This window comes from Coturnix japonica, chromosome 5 (assembly GCF_054131305.1).
Source record: "Coturnix japonica strain WE chromosome 5, WE-NBRP24, whole genome shotgun sequence".
Classification (NCBI taxonomy): domain Eukaryota; kingdom Metazoa; phylum Chordata; class Aves; order Galliformes; family Phasianidae; genus Coturnix; species Coturnix japonica.
Window position 1 is genome coordinate 49,720,584 of NC_140667.1, and position 21,631 is coordinate 49,742,214.

At 38.4% G+C, this 21,631-nt stretch overlaps 1 protein-coding gene across 2 annotated transcripts in view; it reads right to left on the reverse strand.

The window, feature by feature from the left end:
* Positions 1–2,761: 2,761 nt before the first annotated feature.
* Positions 2,762–21,631, reverse strand: part of JAG2 (jagged canonical Notch ligand 2) — a 55,207-nt gene continuing 36,337 nt past the window's right edge. The window contains exons 8-26 of one of the 2 annotated variants that reach the window (XM_015865665.2): positions 21,077–21,190; positions 20,422–20,535; positions 19,777–19,890; positions 19,236–19,282; positions 18,786–18,959; positions 17,684–17,834; positions 17,270–17,434; positions 16,591–16,704; positions 15,999–16,112; positions 15,548–15,661; positions 14,739–14,855; positions 14,089–14,116; positions 13,046–13,131; positions 10,877–10,990; positions 10,588–10,703; positions 9,081–9,326; positions 8,515–8,646; positions 7,511–7,667; positions 2,762–5,147 (exon numbers count right to left, since the gene is read on the reverse strand). In XM_015865665.2, coding sequence (XP_015721151.1) covers positions 4,675–5,147; positions 7,511–7,667; positions 8,515–8,646; positions 9,081–9,326; positions 10,588–10,703; positions 10,877–10,990; positions 13,046–13,131; positions 14,089–14,116; positions 14,739–14,855; positions 15,548–15,661; positions 15,999–16,112; positions 16,591–16,704; positions 17,270–17,434; positions 17,684–17,834; positions 18,786–18,959; positions 19,236–19,282; positions 19,777–19,890; positions 20,422–20,535; positions 21,077–21,190 — 2,690 coding nt within the window. In that variant the 3' untranslated portion in view covers positions 2,762–4,674. The remainder of the gene's footprint in view (positions 5,148–7,510; positions 7,668–8,514; positions 8,647–9,080; positions 9,327–10,587; positions 10,704–10,876; positions 10,991–13,045; positions 13,132–14,088; positions 14,117–14,738; positions 14,856–15,547; positions 15,662–15,998; positions 16,113–16,590; positions 16,705–17,269; positions 17,435–17,683; positions 17,835–18,785; positions 18,960–19,235; positions 19,283–19,776; positions 19,891–20,421; positions 20,536–21,076; positions 21,191–21,631) is intronic. The other variant, XM_015865666.2, reaches the window with a different exon arrangement.

The window sequence follows — 21,631 nt, forward strand, 5'->3', positions numbered from 1 at the left end:
GCCCATAAGAGATATCTGATACTATTTAATCAGATACTATTTAAAAACTATATAACATACATAACTACATGAAATGCTAGCTGCTAAATATACAGAACTGAGATTTTAAGCAGTATCTGAATGGAGCATAACATGGATACCAGTGGAAGCCAAAAGGTAAATAACCCACCAGTGGTTGTGATTAAGATTTGGATGAAGTGGAGAACAGTGCTGTCTGGATGAGATCATGGGATAGAGAAGAGGTTCCTTGCAAAAACTTCTGGCCTAGGAAGCCCATAAAGCACCGACTTTGAGAAGCTGGATGATAAAGAGGTCTCATGTTCTTCTTTGCAGCTTTCTTGTGCTTCCCCAATGTATCTTCTGCTGGCTACTGCAGGAAACAGGTTGCTAAACTGGATGGACCTTTGATCTGAGACTCTTACAGCTGTTCACTGAATAAACTTCCACTCACAGGTAGGGCTGTGTTAACTAGCAGGTAGGGTTACACCCATAGATACACTTCCAGCCAGGTGGCCTGGCCTTCAAAGGGCCTCGCATGTGCCGCTAATATAGCAGTTTCCAAACCTGCTCCACCATCCCTTGGCTCAGTCTTCCTTAATACGCAGCCTATCAGCGTGCCAAATCTGTTGCAGGGAAGTCCCTTCTAACCCCAGACTCCTTCAGATGGATGGGAGAAAAGATAGCACAGCAGTGAGACAGCAACGCGAGTTAAGAAGCCTTTCCCCACCCAGCAGTGCAAAAGGATTTGCATTTGGGTTGGTTCTGTGGATCTGAAAGGGGCTGCTTTTCAAGCACTGAACAGAACAGGTCCAAAGCAAGATACTACCAAGAATGACCCCAACAGCTTCTTCACTGCTGAGAAACAGCAAAGCCAGTCACCAACCTCCTCCCTCCCAATAAAAACCTCACGTCACAGCCAGCAACAGGCTACTACCAAATTACCATGTCTGTGAAGTCTTGTTTGGGCTCATCTGATCTCCATTGCATCGCAAGGACTACAACAGCCCATCAGCACTAAAAAACAAGAGTGAGCATCCAACTGCACTGAATCAATGTGCAAATGACCTCCATGCTGCCCCTAATCCCTTATCATCTAAGCTATCTCACAACCAGCATCACAACTAATATTTCTCCGTAGTAATGTTTCAGGAGTACTAATCAGATTGTCTGCTGGAGAACAACACAGAAAACAGCCAAAAGGATCAAGCTTACCAAGTGTTTCAAATTCGCATCAGATCTGGATAAGAGCTTTGGAGATGTTGGCTTGCAGGTGAACAGCACTACTATTCAACACCTGTTAAGCTGGTTCAAAGCCACGTAAGAGCAGCTTTTTGACAAGGCTCCTTCCTGAGGGTTGGTGCCAGTCATGATACAACACCCAGACCCCTGGGTTTGGGTAGTTAGTGATGATCCGACTGCAGGTTTTCACCCACTTAACTCTACATACTATCCGGTAATATGAAGAAGCAGATCCGCAGTCTTCAAGGCCAGTGAGCCAGCTCACTCCTGCACAACAGCAACACCCTTAGTACACATATAAACCTATTATTTCTCCTTTACTTTATAGCAGTAAGAGCCACTATATTTAGCTGCACTCGCATAAAACCACCCAAACAAGCAGCACTCTCTCCCTCTGCTACATTAAGACATTAGAAACTCCTCTCTGCAGCAGGAACTTGCAAATACTGAAGACTCAAAATAGTTAATATTACAGAAGACGACAGCTTCCCAATCCGGTACTGACTTGAATTGCTAGTGCTGTTCCCACTATTGCCAGGGAGCTATGGCAGCCACCTCGGTTGGTCCTTAGTCCAAGGAAACCATTTCAGAACATTTTAGAGGGTCATCAAAAAAAGCGTCAGTTCCTTGCCTCATTACTTGCATTTCCACTCCTCTGTCAGCCCTTCTTCAAGGAAAAGAGACAGATATCTGAAAGTTGGAAACCAAAAGGTAACAACAGAATTTGAGATTGACTTAATTAATTGAGAATTGACTTAAACAGCTCTCATTCATCAAGATAGAGACAAGCCAACCCCAATACCCCAAGGAAAACAATGATGGAATAACTATACGATGACAAGAATAAACACCTTGACTACTAGGAGCTAAGATCCGCTTCAGATACTGACAGCTACTGGAAAAAGCAAGCATTTATATCCTGTATTTCTTTACACAAGAGTTCACATTTTACTGAAGAAATTCCATGCATAAGCCATTTAAGTCATTAAAAGAAACAAACATAAACCTACCTACTCAACTGAAACTGGAGCATGACAAGAATATCCTGCAACTCTTGAAGCCTTTTAAGTTTTACTTGGAAAAAAAAAAATCATTTTGGTAAGAGCACTTCAAGCCCTTTCATGTTTGACTGCTCTCATTCCCCAAACAAGCACAACGATGCTGCTAGACAAGCCTCTGCTCAGCAGCTGGGAGCAGAGCCATTTCAAAAGGCACAGTCAGTAACCATCAGCAGAAAAAGGCTTTTTGCTGCATGGTAATACAAGAGGCAGCACAAAGTGTCACAATTCAGGCACTCAAAGTGTCTGTGCCTCTAGACTACACGTGGGACACCACCTCCTACGCTAACAGCGCAGTCGTGGGCACAGTACAACACCGCCAAGCAGGCTCAGGAAGTATCAACACAGGCTGTGAGCTGAGGTTACAGGAAGCACCACGCGTTGTATCAGGGCTTCCTCTCCCTCTTCACTCCGCCTCATCACATCAGAGCTTCAGTCACTCAGAAAGCAAACACAAGGTGAAGTATCTTACACACAATGAGGGAATCATTTTATTAGATTATGGAAGACAGCAGCATTACAGTACAAAAAGTTACAAGAGTAGCAGGAAAAAAAAAAAAAAGAGAAGTGTTTTTGGTTTAAATACTCAGGATTATACTGGGGAACATGAGAAGGATAAGTACCCTTTTCTAAACTCCTAACCAGGTTATCAAAATAAGTTCTGAATATTCAGCACAAGTAAAAAAGTTACAACAAACATCATTATAAAATGCTTTAATAAATAGTTTCTTTTCTGAAAGGCTTTTTTTTTTTGTTATTTTTTTTTTCTCTAAGAACATGTCAAACGAAAAATGTACTAAAACAGAAGATCCTGCAAAGCAAATCCTGCGTTCCTGTATAAAACAAACTGGTTTCAAAACATTGGTGTTTATATTGTTCGTGGGCCAGAGCTGATACTCTCAAGCATCCGCTCCTCTTGCTGGCAGGGTAACGAGGGTATGTAGTGTTCTGCTTCTTCAGTGATTAAAATAAACGTGGTTTTGCCCAGTTAACAGCACTAATAAAGCCTTAAAAAAACAAAACCCTAAGCCTTCCCTTACAAATAACCATTCCCAATGAGGTACTCGCACCTTCTGAGCTTGCCAGCCATTTTCCTTTAGAGCGAAAGATGAATAAAGCACAACAAGAAACAAGATTGAGGAAAATATTGTTCCCTTCATTAGGCCTGTATTTAAACGCAAAAATAAAAAGGTAATACCACATGTAATTAATTAACATATTCACAAAAGGAAAAAAAAACAATGCCTCGCTATGTTGGTACTGTACAGTAGATGCACCTGTTAGTGTTCTTGGGATGGGCTGAACGTGGGGGGATAAACAAACATTTCTGGATCTATTTACACGTAAGTGGTTATGCTCCTATGTAAATACAAATGACCAACAGATTCCTAACATTGATTGTATTAACATCATTTTCTAATCTGGACATAATACCAAAAAAAAAAAAAGAATCTTATAAACTGCCATAAAACCTCCTTTTCTGCAACATAAATTAAAAGGAATGACATGTAAAAAAAAAAAAAAGACCAAAATATTTTAAGTTATTAAATCAAATATACAGAGTGATTCATTTAATATGTACATATTTACAAAAAAAAGCACTTTCACTATTAGAAAATAAGCTGTGTCAGTTGGGGAACCCAGAGTTCTCGCAATTTCACTACGTCCATATGGCAGTCTTTGACAGTTGCTATAGAAAAAGTTTCATCTCAAGGCACTTGTCACATGCTTCAATACTGCAATTCTAAAAGGAATCCAACAGAAATTAAAAAGGCCACTTTGAAACCACAGTTGAAAGATCTCTATAATTCCTTTTTGTTCCTATTACAAAGCGTGTAAGGCAAATTTGGAAAGAAACGAAATCTTACAGAAGCTACTAACGTAACAAGTGCAGTGAGCTGCCATTCATAGAGATTCAGAGTCAAGAAAGCAGTTTAAAGTTCACACAATTTCCTCAACCAGGAGGTTTTAAAGCCACCATTAAATTAGAGCAAGTAATAAAAAGAAATACATTCTGTAAACAGTGTACAGTCTTTTGTAATAAACTTTACACATATTGAAAATACAACCTCTCCTCTGCCACACAGCGAGTGTATTATAAGTAAACTTTACAAAAATAGCAACTATCAAAGATTACTCGTTTTTCTTTTTTTTTTTCATCTGACAGTCATTGAATAATTTATACAAGGCTAAAGAAACAAAATAAATTTTATTTATTATTATTTTTATTTATTTTTCTTTTTTACGCAAAATAAAGAAACTATGAACATTTGACTCCAGATATTTTTTTTTTTTAGTCCTTGATGCAAAGCAGAGATGTCAATTTTTCCCCTCCCCGGTGAGGGTAGGCGCAGTATGCCTACATTCCAAATACAGATTAGTCTCTACTGCTTTCAAAGTTGGATGCATTCACATTTTTTACAGACCTGTTGTCCATTTTGCCTATTTGAAGGGACTTCTTTACTGGACTGCTCTCTGATGCGTCAGATGCCTTTGTGGGCAAAGGCTTTGTGAGTTTGTGAGAGAGGAACTTGTCCATTTCCTCATCTCTTTCCTCCTCTTCATCTTCCTCTTCCTCATACTCTACATACTCCTCTACTGCATCACAAGTTCTCTTTTGAGGAGATATGAAGTTTTTGCATTCGTAACGAATGTCTTTGTTACTATAAGATCTGTCTATAGGATTTCTGATGGGATTTAAAGGCGCCCACTGGTTATTGGCCCCCTCTTCTCTGGGAGGATGACTTCTCTCTCTCTCTTTTCTTCTCTTCCGAGTCCACCACACACAGATGATGATACAAGTCAGCCATACAACGCTAAATACCGCACAAAGAATTGGAACCAAATAATCTAGAGGGCAAATGAGAAAAAGTCTTGAGTTAACGTAGCTAAATATACAACACTCAGAAGCTGCAAAAGAAAGTTAGTCTAGGTCTACTAGAGAAGGTCTACTCCGGGTCGGTCCAAGGAAAACTTTTCATGAAGGAAGATGTAATTCATCTACAAAGCAGCAGATGTTCAAAGGCAACAGTTCATCTGGAAGTGCTCTTTACTGTTCTTAAAAAAAACAAAACTGGACTCCATCCTGCTTAAGAACAGGGACTACACTTGAAGACTACATTTGAAATGATGCTTATTCTCCCTACTTAATGGAAAAACTGGTTATATAAGCAGCATCTTCAAATACCTACATCAAGTTAGCCCAGAATCTCAGTAAATAAGGAAAACAAACCTATCTTCATAGGAGGCAGACTGTGCAGACTATTATCCCTCTAATTTGTTTCAGAAGTAGAACCAACATTTGTATCAGAAATACACATCACGTTTCTACTACCAGACAAGAGTTCCATCGAGTCCACAGATATTTTCCTACATGTTTCCTAACACAGATCCCATTAATGTTGTTCAAAACACAAAAACCCAGTTTATTTCTCTGGGAAATACTTTCTGATGGGCTTTTTTTTTTCTTACCCAAAGGCTTTGCTACCAGGACAATACTTTTTTTTTTCCATAAGCAAGGATCCCCATATTGTAAGTAGTACAAAGACATTACGTGCTTTCTTTGCCTTTGGTAGGCAGAATTGACTGAACTACCACTCCAACCTCAACTCCAACTGTAACTTGTCAGCATTTTTAAAACAACTGCTTACAGAATGGTCTGCAAATGGCTGTACAAAGCCAACTCTTCAACACCACAGTCATTCATGCCAACATTAAAATGCCTTCTGAACATGTTCTTGTGTGAAGGTTATGGTATGCAGGATCTGATATTCCTAAATTGAGTTGATCAAGAAGAAAATGGTTGGCCTCAGGTGACCTAAACTCATATTGTATCATACTGGGGCAAGATTGCACTCTTAGCAGTAACTGCTAATCTCTGCTCATTTTTCCTGCACAGTTTTAATATTAAATTGTAAATGTGGCACAGTGGGAGGAATTTAAGGAAAGGAACTCTTCCTATCCACCTCTTATAAATAAGGTTAAAAAAAGATTCTCATGCAATGGATCACCTCCCTAGAGATTCCATGTAAATATATATTTCCATTAAATTGTTTAAGTGTTTAAATAATCATCTCCATCCAGACATTTCAACGCCCCACAGAAAACAGACACATGGACAGAGGGCTCCACATCAATGCTTTCAGGTAGGTAAACCTCCAACATGTTGTGTTTTTTTTTTAACCTAAAAGGTAGAACACTAAATCAAAAGACCATGAGGGATCAGGTTCGTAACTACTCCAGTTAAAGAATTAGGGGCAGTTGGTCAATACTGATCATACATAGCAAAATTAGGAATCTTAAACACTCATAGCTAGTGCTTGAGAATGAAGTCAACACCTTTCCACTTTCATCAAGGATCTCTGAATTTCACTTATGCTGGTGGCAAACTAAACCTCTCCCTCTTTTCCCAGGATATAATGCATAATCAGAACAGAGATGCTAAAGTATGTCAGAATCACAGCTCCACTCTTTATCTTCTATACAATTTTTGTTCAAAACAAGATCAAAACTTGTTCACTCATTTAGTGGAGTTGAGGAAACAGTACATTTGCCAAGGCTTTAACAGATTAAAGAAACTCCCCTAAAGGGGTAACACAAAGAAAACTGAACCAGGCAATTTACTTGTTGTTTTGATGGAAGATTGTCCAAAAGATTATGCTGAGGAGATCTAGGAAAGAGTTGGAAAGGTCTCCTACCGTCATAAGACTTCTAATTTGGGGCCCCCTTAACTGAACTGCTGCCTACCAGGGGTCCTCTGCAAAACTTGCTTCTGTTTCCTCTAGGCACAGTGAGTACAGCAAGGCATTAGGTGGTACATTTCAGCAGTAGCATCTCCATCATCATCTTAAAACCTCACAGCCCAGTTTCTATAGTGCAGCAGCACTAACATCTAAGGTCTGGTTAGAGTTGGAAAATCAGAAAGGATACGAACAAGAGAACTTTTGATCTTGTGAAAGATATGCTTAGACTACAGAAAGAAGTTTTAAGTCAGAGCCAAAACAGTGGCAACAGTAGGTAAGGACGTTATGGCAGAGATTAAGTTTAGCCTAACACACAAGCACAGAAACTTGCTTAAAGCCACCTTCCCATTGCTAGTAATAGCAATTAAAGAAACAACTCAGCATACCATTTCTTCACACAGACAAGATGCTGGCAGCAGGAAATAGAAAACATTTTAAAAACACACAGGATGAATGCATTGGGAACCTTACCTGATGATGAATTCCCAACAACTATTGTCTCCACTTTGACTTCAGTTACTGCCAACATAACAGTGCTGTTTTGCCGCTTGGTGATTGCATTTACTATTATGTTAGCAGCATTCTGTATGAGACTATTATCTTGTTCATCTCGATGTGGGACAAAAGACTAAAAGGAAGAAGAGGGAAGGTGAAAAAATAGAATTAGGTGAAAAAATAGAATTACTGCAATTATTTAGGCAGAGAATTCTAATTTTTAAATTCAGCTGCCTCTGAATTGATATCTCAGGTTGAATTTACCCAACAGAAGTTAAGAAGAATAACCTCAAAGCATTCTGCAGCAAGAGCATGGATGGTTTGATATAAACTGCAGATGCAGTGTCAGGCTTGACAGGTAACACATCCTGTTGCTAATATCTAGCATATCTGAAAAGGCAGCTGACTTCCATGTTCCTTACACTGCTCAGCTAAATTTAGTCATAACTCAAAGCACTTCAAGACATGTGGATTATCTAGATAGAAGCCTGGACTGATAGCAGTCTGCTCTATTTATACCATACAGTTTACTTCTTGCATCATCACTCAGCATGTTCTTTGCAGCACTGGTAGAGACACACTCCAGCTTCTGCCTGGATAAACACTACCATGAAAACTAATTATTTACTTGGAAAATAGGGAATAAGAAAGTACTAAGAGAGCAGGCTAGATATGCCTCTAAAGCAGGCATTCAGCTCAGTAAGGCAACAATCACTTTCACATATTTAACTTGCACCTACTTATTTAACTTAAAACATTTAATGAATATCCTGAAGCACCCATACTGTCATTAAAGAAGCTTGTAGTTCATCTATCTAGCAATGAAGGAGATCCCATGCAATCACAGAATCACTGTACAGTCAGCATAAGCCAAAAATTGCAGTGCCTGCAAAGTGAAAGCAACAACCTCCTCCTTGGCTCAAACTAATACAAAAACATTTGTGTGCATGCACACACGCATACACACACCTCATACTTACAATAGCAACTTCTACTGCATTCTCTGTGGAGTATGACAGATCACACAATATTATCAGAACTCTGTCCCTGGAAACAGATCTAGTAGCTGGTAAATACCGAATTTCTGAACAGATATTTTCAGTTGTAGTCCCCTGTTAAAAGAAACAGACTGTATGAGTTCAGTTCCCGTAGAGGTAGTACATAAAAGTAAGCATCTTCAGAGTTTTTGCAGTTACTGAGATCTGATGAAAGAAGAAGAGGGCAAAGTAAGAAACAGTTCTGGAATGGTGGGTTAAAAGTTGAGCTTGTAATGACTACCCTAATACAGCCCAAGACAGGCTCAGACTGTAAGAAACAATTAACTTCTTTGATACTTAAAAGGCAAACAAAATATTCAGTATAAATCCTAACTTTTCCTTGCCCTTTAAACAAACAGTTTATATCAACAGAAGAGTCTAAAAAAAAAAAAAGTAGCTAAAAACAAGCAACTGCAAGGAGTTGTGTTAGAAACATTAATCTTCCATGTCTTGACATGGAATATCTCTCTACATATATTGCCATTCTTCATTAATAATTCTGTTCTCACCTGAGGGACTTTGTTTCCATTAAAAATTAAAGTAATCCTAGCACAGTCATTGTCCAAGTACCCAGAATTAGGCAGACACTTGATATTAGCAGGCAGAGGTTCAGAGGCACTGCATTCTCCCCATTCAGTGCATGGTGGCTGAAAACATTTCATATACTTCTCCTGGCATTCTTGACCCATGGGACACTGGTAATTTGAATTCTCCCAATGTTTGTGTAACAGACAAGGTTTTTTCCCACACCACACCTGAAAATAAAGAGCAAAAGAAGTATTGTTACAGTTAATTGGTTTTATGCATCAAATCAAAATAAGCTATTTGCATGAAAAGGTCATGACCTACTACTGATTGTTAACAACAGTTGTCTTTCTACAACATTACAGTCTTAGTAACAGACAGAATTGCTCTTCCAGAAAACATCAGCATTTTGTATTGACTGCAGTGTAAACTGAGCAAGGGTTACCCACGACACTGATGATACTGAAGGATTTGCAGATTAATTTCACATCACTTTGAACTTCTAATATAGCTTTTTTTGAGCCAAAGAAGTTGCACTCACTACACCACTTCTACTTATCCCTCAAAGCTGCATGCTGCCTTCTAGTACACATCCATAAGATTCCCTTCACAACAGGAAGTATTTCTGCAGTTGTAGTTATTGCCATGCACTGTTCTCTTTAGAAGAAAGCTTCAAACACACAGTATCATAAAGAGTCTAAAACTGCACGCTGAAATAATTAAGAGCAAGTTATTTCTTTGCCTACAGGGCATACCTACTACTAACTAATACGAAGGCAGAACAGATCTGTGAGAGCCAGAAGTTTTCAAGCTATTGCTTTCAGAGAAACGTGGGAGACATCCAGTTCAGGCAATGTCATTAAGTACTATTAGTTCTTATCTTGAGCCACCCACCTAGCCTTACAACTTGTAAAGCAGCACAAGTCTTGTCTCTCCCCAGCTGTGATGTAAAGCTGCACAGCAACCACAAATCCACTAAGATATGCTATCACAGTACGACTGAAAGTCCTTAAGTACGTATATGCTAACACATTCCATCTGCATCTAGGCCAACCATACTCCTTCCAACATATAGTCCATAATATACAAGCATTACAATTAGTCGATTCATAAAGGCAAGTATCATCCACTAAGGAAACTGTTCTTTACTTTGGCATTAACACCTCTCAATTAGAAGCTCTAACATTTTCAGAGATTTGGCAGAGAAGTTTATCATCTCAAGGATCATTATTCCCTTATAGTTCCTAATTATTTTTCTGCAAGGTGCCTGTCTGCTTCTAGAGCTCGTTATAGCAGGCAGAGAACAGAACAGAAGCCATTATAAAGGCAAGCTTATAAGTGTTTCTACAAGAAATCACTGGACATTCAAAGAAAAGGCTGTTTGGGGGTGACCTATGCAAGAGCCTAGACTGAAAAAAAAGACCAACCTATGTATGACAATTAAGTATGTTTCAGACAGAATGTCTTAAGAAAATAGGTCAGAATACCTACCTTGGTGCAGTCAATACGGCCATCCAAACAGTGGCAGCTGTTGCATTCTTGATCCCACCTGCTGCCATGAGGGAAGGTCATTCCTTTAAGCCAGCAAGGCTTTCCAATTCCAATCACTAAAGAAGTACACAGACACTTCACTTCAGAGTTACTGAAGCTGTACACATTTTAAGAAAACCTACTTTTGCTGCTGTTCCTTATACAACAGACAACTGCACATAAATTCTATCCTAACTATACCATATACAATTGTTTATTGGGTAAAGGTTGATCATAGATATAGGAATACCTTCTTGGCACCTAGGACCAACTCTTCCAGGGGGACAAGTGCATCGGTATCCATTGATTTCATCTATACAAGTGGCACCATATCCACAAGGGGAAGACTGGCATTCATCAATATCTAGATAGAAAATAAGTACAACTCAATAGCAAGAACATAGAACATTGTAATTAAACAATTGTAATTAAATGGTTACAGAGATGTAATCTGACAACATTGGGTCTTTTAACACGCAAACACAGCTTGGCTTCAGAATTAATCTCCTAATTGGGCAGTACTAACATCTCAGCTGTAACCTTTCAACAGCCTCAAACAGATTTCTTTCATTTCCATCCTAACTGAAGCCAACAAAACAGCAGTTATCTGCTGACTTAACTCACAGAGCAGAAGTACTGGACAACTGGAGGTGCAAACATCTTCTCTATAATCAGCTTGTGTCAGACCCGAACATGGGGCTTAAGCCTTAGAGTCTGCTATTTAGACCTCATAGGAAAGCACATGCTTTCAGCAAGTTACAGTGTGCAATAACTGAGCAATGAGTTGGCTCAAAAGTGCCCTCCTAACCCTAATCCACTGTAAGAAGGAAGAATAACTTAGTTTGTGATGGACGTTTCATGCAAACTCTTAACTACAAAATAGTGAATAGACATTTATTTATTTACATAGACTTCATCATTCAAAGATTCAGAGGCTTAGACCTAGAAATGCACTGCAAAAGGTGAGGAAGTACTGTTCTTTCAGATGAAAATTGGGAACTGAGCATAACTAATTTATGCACACATCTACCAATAGAGGTAACAAACCGACCTGCCAAGCTGTGCTCCATAGGCCCCAGCTGTTTCATTTCTGATCATTACCAGTTCCTCCCAAAGCATCTTCGAAGGTTCCACTGAATTATTTAGGTTGGAAAAGAACCTTAGAATCATCAAGTCCAATCATCAACCCAAATAATAAAACAAGATTCCTTAGGTGCCCACATCCACAGTGTATCACATACTTCCAAAGAGATGTGGACTCACTTCCTTAGTAAGACTCTTCTAATGACAAACCACACTTTCCAAGAAGAAATCCCTCATATCTGATCTACAGAATCTTCTTCAAGCTATATTGATTTGGGACCATCTAAACAGCTGTTAATTTTGTTAGTCTTACCAGCGCTCCATAAAATGCGCTTTTGTCAGATCTACTCCTTCCATCTATATATCAAAGGGGAATAGTCAGTAATCCCACTACAAATACACAGTATTTGTCTTTGACTAGTCCTCTCCATTTCACATCAATGAAGTGAAACAGCTCAATACCCCTCAATGGGCATCTGGATGTGGATACACGTGTGATTATCTGGCACATCTGGTTCTGTATCCAGAGATCAGTAACTCAAATATACTGCTGTAAGTGCTATAATTATCTATGGACTAGGAGATATCAGCTCATGTACTATTTGGCAGAATGAGGATGTAATCTCTATCTAAAAGCACATCACTGTACTCAAGAGGCAGGATCAAGCAAACAGCAAAGTTTGATCTTCCAAAGGGTAAGCCTGTGCATATATGTGTATGATAATTAGGTCAAAATGGTAGTATTCAATTAAAGCATCCCTACACAATAATTAAATGCAGTCTTTCATTTTTCCCTGTTCAAGTTTCTGTCCTTCAGGTTAATATCTAGTTCTGTTTTATAGCTTCAGAAGATTTTTTATCATATTTCTTATAAAATGTTGCACTCTAGTAGCTGCACATTTACACACCACCACTACACCCCCCCCCCCTTGTATTTTCATTTGCTTGTGATGTCCCAGTGGATTTTAGTTTCAAACATCAAATAGTACACTTAATGTGTCATCTTTTAAGTGGTTCTTTTGACAAGCAACTTATTAATTTCACTTTCTATGAAGCTAGAACCTTAGACCCTTCAGAAATGCACGACAAAATGCAGCAACTCAGTCTTTGAGTATAACTGAAGTCAAGTCACTTCTACTCCATTTAATGGAATAAAGGAAGGAACAGAAACTGCCATTGCTTGAAAGGTAAGTACCAGTGCCTGACTGACTCAGCTTGTGCTTCTGTTATTTGGAATTCAGCTGACCAAATGCAAAAAAGAAGAGTGTTTTTTCTGACTTGTGAAAGGTTGTACCATTCTGGCACACATTTTTACCCATACAGGCCCTTTACTTACTAATTCTGCAGTCAGGACCTGCAAATCCAGGTGCACATTCACATCGAAACCAATTCACACCATCAACACAGATGCCTCCATTGTAACTGTAAAAAATAATAAATCATTGCAGAAGTGTTCTCAGAGCTCAAACACAAGTATAAAGATGAACAAAAACCACAGGTTCCTTAAGCAGCCTGTTCAGATTCTTCCCACTGTCACAATTTATGGTACTCTCTCACTATTCAACAAAATAAGTCCTTGCTAGTGCATAATACTAAGAAATCTGCATCATTTCATTGGTCTGCAATTAAAGCTTTGTTAATTAAGTGTTCTGCTAATGTTATGAGTAGATGGAGCATACTTAAAGATAAATTATATTGCTGAGTAACATCAACATCCACTAAAGTGTTGTGTGGAAGCTCATCAATACAACTCAATGAGATAAAGCAGTAATACAAAACTAAAACAAAGAAAGCCTGAGCTTTTATAGATTACAATAAAGAGCAGCATATTGGAGAAGTAGAAAACAGATCGATAATGCAGACAGCTTGCTTAATCCACATTAGTATTTTTTCCTTTCAAAAACACGTGTAAACTTTTGTATTTAAGATACCCCCACACTATACCTCCCCCCCCCCAAAAAAAAAAAGACTTTTAATAAAGAACATTCAATCTAACTGGATGTTTTTACATTCCTCTAGAACTAATTATTGTAAGCTAACAGGTTTTGATTATTCTTCATTCTGAACTCAGTCGTATACTTGAAATGTTATCAAGTCTGACTCATTTCATACTATAGTAAGTCAATCACCAGTAAGTTCTGGCATGGAAACTACAACAAAATATTTTCTGTTCATATGAGTCAACACAGGATCATTCTGTGGGCTTCACTACTGTCAAGGAATGGATGAAAATACAACAAGAAAATTCTTTCTGGATTTATACAAAGGTTGGTTTCAGTCTTTTAGATTAGAAATACTTCTGATCCAGAGTTGAAATCTGTATTGCCACGTATAGACTTACTTTCACAAGAGGCACAGAAACAGAATCCTCCTACTTACCATGGATGAGGGTTGCAGTCATTGGTATCTATAAAAAAAAGAGACCAGTGTAACAGTGTACAGACTGATATGCAGCATGATGGCAACATAAAAATAAAGCAGCGTATTGGTTCTATCGGTAGTGCCCAAAACAAACATCCTGTAAATGCCTTTTGAAGGATGACTGCAACTTTGATACATCATATGTATACATGCAAAATGCCAGATCTCTTAAGCATAGCTTTTAAATCATCAACAATCTGCAGGCTTTACTTCACCTAACCAATTCAGAGTGTTGGTACACTGAAATAGTTTACTGCTAGCCCAAGAAAAATAGCTGTAAATTCTGGAATATACACTACCATCTTATTTCCCACATACTTTTCATCATTAAAATTAACATGCAGGGCAAAACAATCCCCACAGATACATATTCCCGTAGATTATTTTTCTGTAAGAGGTTGGAAGACTGACTTTGGCAGGGAGCTGAGTCAAAAGAAACATGACAAGTTCTTCATTCATTAGTCAAGGCATCATCTTCCCATCTACTTCCCACCCTGAATGATTCAGATATTTTGGCACTTGAATACTATAAGCTTGCTTTGTTTCAATTAACAGCTCTGTGCTAGACACTCCTAGTAGCTCAGGGGAAAAAAGGAGAGAAGCCTTACTCTGTGTGCACGTACGTCCTTCCCATCCTTCTTTGCAGATACAAGAAAAGGAATCTCCACTGCCAACACATGTTCCACCATTCATGCAGGGGTTTGGTAAACAGCTGCTGTTTTTAGCTTTAAAAACAGAAAAGGTATCTATTCAGCACAACAAATACAAGATACTGATCATCTGGATAGATACGTCAAGATACCTGAACGGCATTTGAGTCAGCACCAGCAGATTCCAGTGCTATGCATCACTCACTATCTTCATGATCAATTGCTTGATTGAATTATCATGGTTTATGAAATAAATTATCAGAAAGTACCATGCAGACTAAATTTTATTCCCTTCAAAAATATTGACAGTAATATTTGATATTATGCAACAATCCTGCCAATCACCTCGGATGAACTCTTCCCACTTTATTATTCCTGTACACAAGCTCATATATAGTTTTCTCTACAGGAGAACTCCTGTAGTTTTCTCTACAGGAGATTTGCATTATGAACTTCAGGCAAAGCTGAGGATTAGTGTGTCCCTAAGGACGAGCCTGGGTGAGAAGCTACACAAAAGACCGCATAAAGCCATCAAAAGAGATGAGTTTCCAAAATTCACTATCTCATGTCAAGTGACATGAACATCCTGCCTAACAGGTGAATGCTGATTGCTGCTTATGACTGGACACTATTCTACACAAAGAAAGAAACCACCTGAAGTAATAAGCCATCTAACTAAAACACAGATCTGCCCATTTACTAAACAGTGAAGTGTTATCTCCTCTGTACTATTACTTGTAGTGTCAGTACACAGTTAAAGAGCTTACCAATGTTGCAAGTACTTCCAATCCATTCTGGAGGACACGAGCAGCGGAATGTATCTCCATCATCATAACATGTTCCACCATTGCTACAAGTATTTGCATCACACTGGTATTCACCTACACATTGAATAAGAAGTTAAAATTTACCAAGTTAAGGCCAACAAATTAAAAGACTGGGTAGTTTTTAAATCACAGTATTTTTTCTTAGAATCTGTATTAATTTAATAGTACAAGAAATACATGGGTCCAGATGATGCTTTATAATAAGCCAAAAAACAGTGGAATCCAAAAGCATCTCTTAAGGCACAATTCCTCTATGGGTTGTGAAAAATTAACTAAAAGTTGCTGCGAAACCAGTAAAGGAAACCAAAGCAACTTTATTGTGATTATTTTAATTTTCAGGAATCCCAGACTCATGCAAATAAAAAAAAAAACAAAACCAAAAAACACTCACGTGAATGGCAAGTTTTTCCTTTCCAGTCATTCTTACATTCACAATAGAAGTCATTTACCAAGTCAATGCATCGGCCACCATTATGACACGGGTTAGGAGAACAATCATTGAAGTCTGGAAAGAGAGATTCAAATGAGCCGATCCAGTCTAGCCAAAACCATGTGAAAGAACACAATATTTCTCTACAAAATAAGTTCCTCAATAAAACAGTGCTTCTGACTATGGCTTTCTTTCACATCTAAGTTGATGTACATCCTGTAATAAGATGCAGCAACTTCTTCCCCTTGTGTTTTAAGGGGACTTCATTGAGTAGACAGCCATTTAGCACAGAATTGACCGCACTTTGCTCTGAAGTAACTTAACCATGAATTTGATCCAGTGTGCCTCCTTCTTAACCTAGGTCCAATGAGCCTCAGCCAAGGTATCAAGAATAAAGGCTTACTCTCAAGGAAGTCATATTAAAAATACTTCAGTAATGGTCTACTCAGTTTTTTTTACCAAAGAACAGAAACTGCTGCACTATTAAACATACATCATCATAACTGTTATAATGAAGTTGTAATACTAGAACACAATGCATAGGAGTACTTACTTGTGTCACACAATTCTCCCTCCCAGCCACTTGAGCAGAAACATTTAAATGAATCAACTTCATCAATGCACGTCCCGCCATTCTTACAAGGTTTTCCAAGACAATCATTGATATCTATGACAGAAAGTCAGCAATTATTGCTCAAGGCTGCCTTCGCCTACTACAGTCAAGAATCTAGGCGAGTTACTTCTAGGGTCTCTAAAAAAGCAAACTACCCTCCATTTTCAAACACACAAGAACAGCTCAAATCATCTGTTTTCAAGCTTGGTAATGATTCCAAAAGTGCTCTCTCATATATCTAGACAAACTAGAGCACTGAGTTCACCTGGTATATAAAAAGCCAGATGTTCAAGAAACATCTTAAGCTACACTTGTCAGTCTCTCTCCACCGAACCCACATCAGAGAAAGCCACAGCTTCTTTTATAAGACTGTACAGAAAGGTAGTGGGTACAGACATTTGCATCAAAGTCAGACTAATTCCAGTTTTCTTTCACAGAGTGAAGCACTACAGCAAGACAACAGTTACCAGAAAAAACTGGACTTCAAGCAGTATACTTGAAATCCACTATGCTCTATACAACTCTTAAAGTCCCAATGCATCACACTGTAGAGCTTAACAATAAAGACTTTAAGGGGGGTTTAGATTACAGAAGTCATTTAGAATAAACTCCCACTTACTTTCATGACAGTATATTCCAGTAAAGCCTCTGTCACAGGCACAGGTGAAATTCCCTCCTGGCTGACTAATACAGCGTCCATGAGGCCCACAGACATTAGATGAAATGAAACGAATTCCTTCTTGGGTAGTATTGCTGAAGACTTCTATTGTGCAGCTGTCTATTACTAAGAATAGAAAGTAAACCATCAGACCACAATCTGTATTGCCTCTTCTTAGTCATCAAAAGATTTCTCCAAAAATTAAGACATTCAACCTCTTTAAAAGAAAAACAGGACTGTCACAAGCTCTTTCTCATCCCTATTTTGTAGGGCTTTAAGACAACAACACAACTTTGTATTATACTACTCTCAGGAAGTCTACTTTCCTATACACCATCAATACAGCAAGACAAGTATCTGGACAACACCAGGTACCTTTACAGGAATTGTTCTTGCAGTGGTCCTTGAGATGAGAACAGTTCTTCCCATCATAGTCATCAGGGCAGGCACAGTAGTAATCTCCTCCCAGATCATAGCATTTAGCCCCATTCTGGCAAGGGTTAGGTTCACAGAAATCAATATCCACCTGCAAGAGAGAGATCACAGTTGCAGCTTCATTTTTGAGGAGTAAACAGCTCTGTTGTCAGAAACAGATGAAAACAATTGACAAGAAACCTCAGGTTTTCACACTTATGGTTTGTCTACACTGCATTTTGTCATGCAACACAGAGGGAAACTTGAGGTTACTTCAGTCAATCCTGATATAGAGGACTCCTGATACCGCAATAAAAGATTCCTCCTTCTTGCAGAAGGCTGAATAAACACAATGACTTAGCAAAGAATGAGACATCATTACTATGGAACACTATCGGTGCCTTTTCTATCCTTCATAACCACAGACTAGAGTGCTATAACAAGCTAAATACCAATGCACCTAAATTGCCTCTGCAAGGCCCTTAAAAAGCACGGAACATTACAAAACTTTATTCTCTGGAGTATCAGCCTCCAGTCCAACAATGGATTTTACTACTTTATTTTTTTAATAATTATGCAACCAAAAAGGAGAAAAAAAAATCAAAGCTTATCAGAACAGAAGGAACCCCAGCACATTAAGCATTTAATTCACCAGAATATGTACAGTTCCAGCTGCAAGAGAGATTTTCAGCAAGCTATTTTGTGCTCTCAAATGAAACATACAAAGTAGACTATAGAAAACAGTTAAGGTCCGAGAAAGACTCCTCAGATCTCTCCTATCAGATGCTTCCGTTTGTTTCCTTCCATTAGTTCAAATTTCCCCTTCCCAATGTAAGTTCAGTAGCTGGGACTTTAGCATCTGGAATGAATGGTAGATATTTCCTGCAACACACGCGGCAAGCAGCCAATTTTCCCTCTATTATTCAAACAGACTTGCTGAAACTTTAATTACATATTACAGCACAAAGCATCCAGGAGCAGAGCACTCAAGATACAATTCTCGAGAATTCTTAAGAACTTAATCCATCAAAACTATTGTAGTTAATGTAGCCACTGCACTCACCTCACAGAAGACCCCTGAGAAACCCTGTGTACACAGGCAAGCAAACCCATTCACCAGGTCTTTGCAGCGGCCTCCATTTTGGCATGGATTACTTTCACACTCATTTGTCTCTATCTCACAATTTTTGCCCGTGAAACCACGAGGACATATGCAATGGTAATCATTCACTTCATCCTTCAGGGAAGGGAAAAGAACAGAACTGTAGGAAGGTTTGCTTATTTGATAAAACTCAAAATATTTCAAGCCATTTTTATACTCTGATTTAGTGAACAGCAATAGCACCACAAAGTAATTCTGTTAAGACTTTGTGAATAGAATCTGCATGGGTAAAAACTGACATTTTAACATAGCTTACAGTCTCATTTAGCCCATCAGCTGTTAAAGCTACAGAATCTGTAAGTAGTTAAAGCAGGTTATACCACACTGAAAATAAAAACTGACAAGGGTTACCTTACAAGTACCTCCATGTTGACATTGTCCATGACAGTCATTAATATCTATGGATAAAATACATGTTATTAGAATTCATGGAAGATTAAGCTCTAACATACACGTCTAGAATAAAAAGGCAGAACAAAGGACTTTCATTTCCTAGATGTCTGAATGGGAAGCAAAGCTGCTTGAAATCTTCAGATATTCTTATTTTAAATAAATCAGAACTCAACAATAGAAATTAAATAGCATTACCTAATTTCACATTTAAACTTTCAGGTAAAAATTATTCCAAACTGAACCAATGTGACAGCCAGAACCAGAGACACACAGTCTTGCTCTAAGGAGATGTATTAGGAGTTACTTAAGTTGATTTTAACACCAATTACCTTTCTAAATCTTCAAATGCTACTTTCAGCTTTGCTAGAAGTTAGGAAAATCCTGACAGCAAGCACTTTTTTCTTATACAAGTATCTACACTATTATTCATTATTAAACCTTTAGGAAAAGGGTAAAGCATCCTATGGTTAATATATATATACACTAAAGAAATACTAACTGATATGACAATTTACTCCTTTCCATCCTGGAATGCAGTCACAGTAATATCCACCAATGAGATTTTTGCAAGAGTAAGCATTAACACAAGGCTTCCCCTCACACTCATTAGCATCTGTGAAAGAAGAGAAAAGAAAGAAGAGAATAAAGAACAAACCCAGAAACAGATTACCGCAGCACCAAGCAAAGTCACCATGCAATCCAAGCATCAGAAGCTTGTCTTATACAAATTGGTAGGGCAATAAAACCATTTACATACAACAGGTTTTCAAAGCACGCTCATTTACAATAGCACATGCATGTTATCTTACTTCTCCCATTTGCTAAAATTCCAATAAGGGCAACATGTTAGTTAAGGCAAACCACTTTCTTGCCTTCGTAGGATAAGTCACTTCCTGCCACCATTAATTAGGAGCTACCATCACCAGCGCTGTATTCTGAGACAGAGAAGTTACTGGGCATTCTAGAAGAACTATTTAAAATAAGCTTAAGCTGGCACACTCGTGGTCACAAGTTCACTTGAAACATCTATTTAAAACCTGAGCTAAGATACCAACAGCAATACACAACTTCAGCTCTTATTCAGTACTCACTACTTGAGAATTCTTTTCAGTGGCTTTCCAAGCTAGAGAATACAATTACTTACCAAGCTGACATGTTGCTCCAATCCACTGCTGTGGACATATACACTCAAAAGAGTTAATATGATCAATACAGGTCCCTCCTTGAGCACAAGGGTTAGATGCGCATTCGTCAATATCTGCGAAGTCAGAGTGTACCTTTCATTACAAGGTTTAAAAACGTGTGTTTCTTTTAAAGTGACTTTGCAAGGAGAACGCAGTGTTGGTATACAACAGCTCCAAGGCAAAGATTAATTCTTAACAGAGATGCCTATTCTCCCAACTACTTTAAGGGAAAAATCTTTCACGTTTATGTTTCTTAAAACGATTTCACTTTATTTTACTTTAGTTTGTCTAAATAGCTTAAAAATCTCCCAGAAACTCTGACAGCCGAGCATTTCTTCATAGATACCTTTAAGAACACTGTAGGTAAGGTGATCTATGCTTTTGAACAACTTGTAAATCTAAACTGCATCACATACATATTGATTTTAACACACCACTGGCCACAAAGTACCATTAATCTCTTGAGTTTCCCAACACATAGCTGTTAAAATCCAGGTTAAAACAAAATGGCTTCTTCCAAATCCCATACCTGCACAGTATGATTATTAGGGTGTGTTTTTTTGGTGTTTAAATCTTCTAGCCCAAGAGGTCAGCCATCAGTAAAGGCATACCCACCAATAGCACATGTTGGTCCACTCCACCCTGATGGGCAGTGACACTTGAAGCTCGATGAAATCTCATGACAAGTTCCACCATTAGCACAGGGATTAGATACACAAGCATGCTCCGCTGGAAGAAAGAGGGAAACATCCTTGCTAAATACTACTCCGATATCAAATAAAGAGAATTCGCATGCTTACAAAACATGTTTTGATTAAAAATGACAACGAAACCTGCATCACATTTTCTAACTACTAACATTAAAAGCCTCAGGGTAGACAGGCCACCATATCTCTACAAACATCAGCTAAAGTTTCCCATTAATATACTGCTTCATCCAGCCCCACACTTTCACCTCCAGACTGCTCCAGCACTTTTTTTTCTTTAAAAAAAAAACAACACTTCAGTGACACAAAGCAGGTGAGACATAGGCAGACATCTGAAAACCACTAACAGCTTAAGTATCAAAGGTCTGTTTAGCTTCATTCTAATACTGTTTCTTGGAAACAGCAATGAACAGAGCTACTTGCAATTATAGGCAGCACTGCCTGGTGTCACTCCATGTAGGGT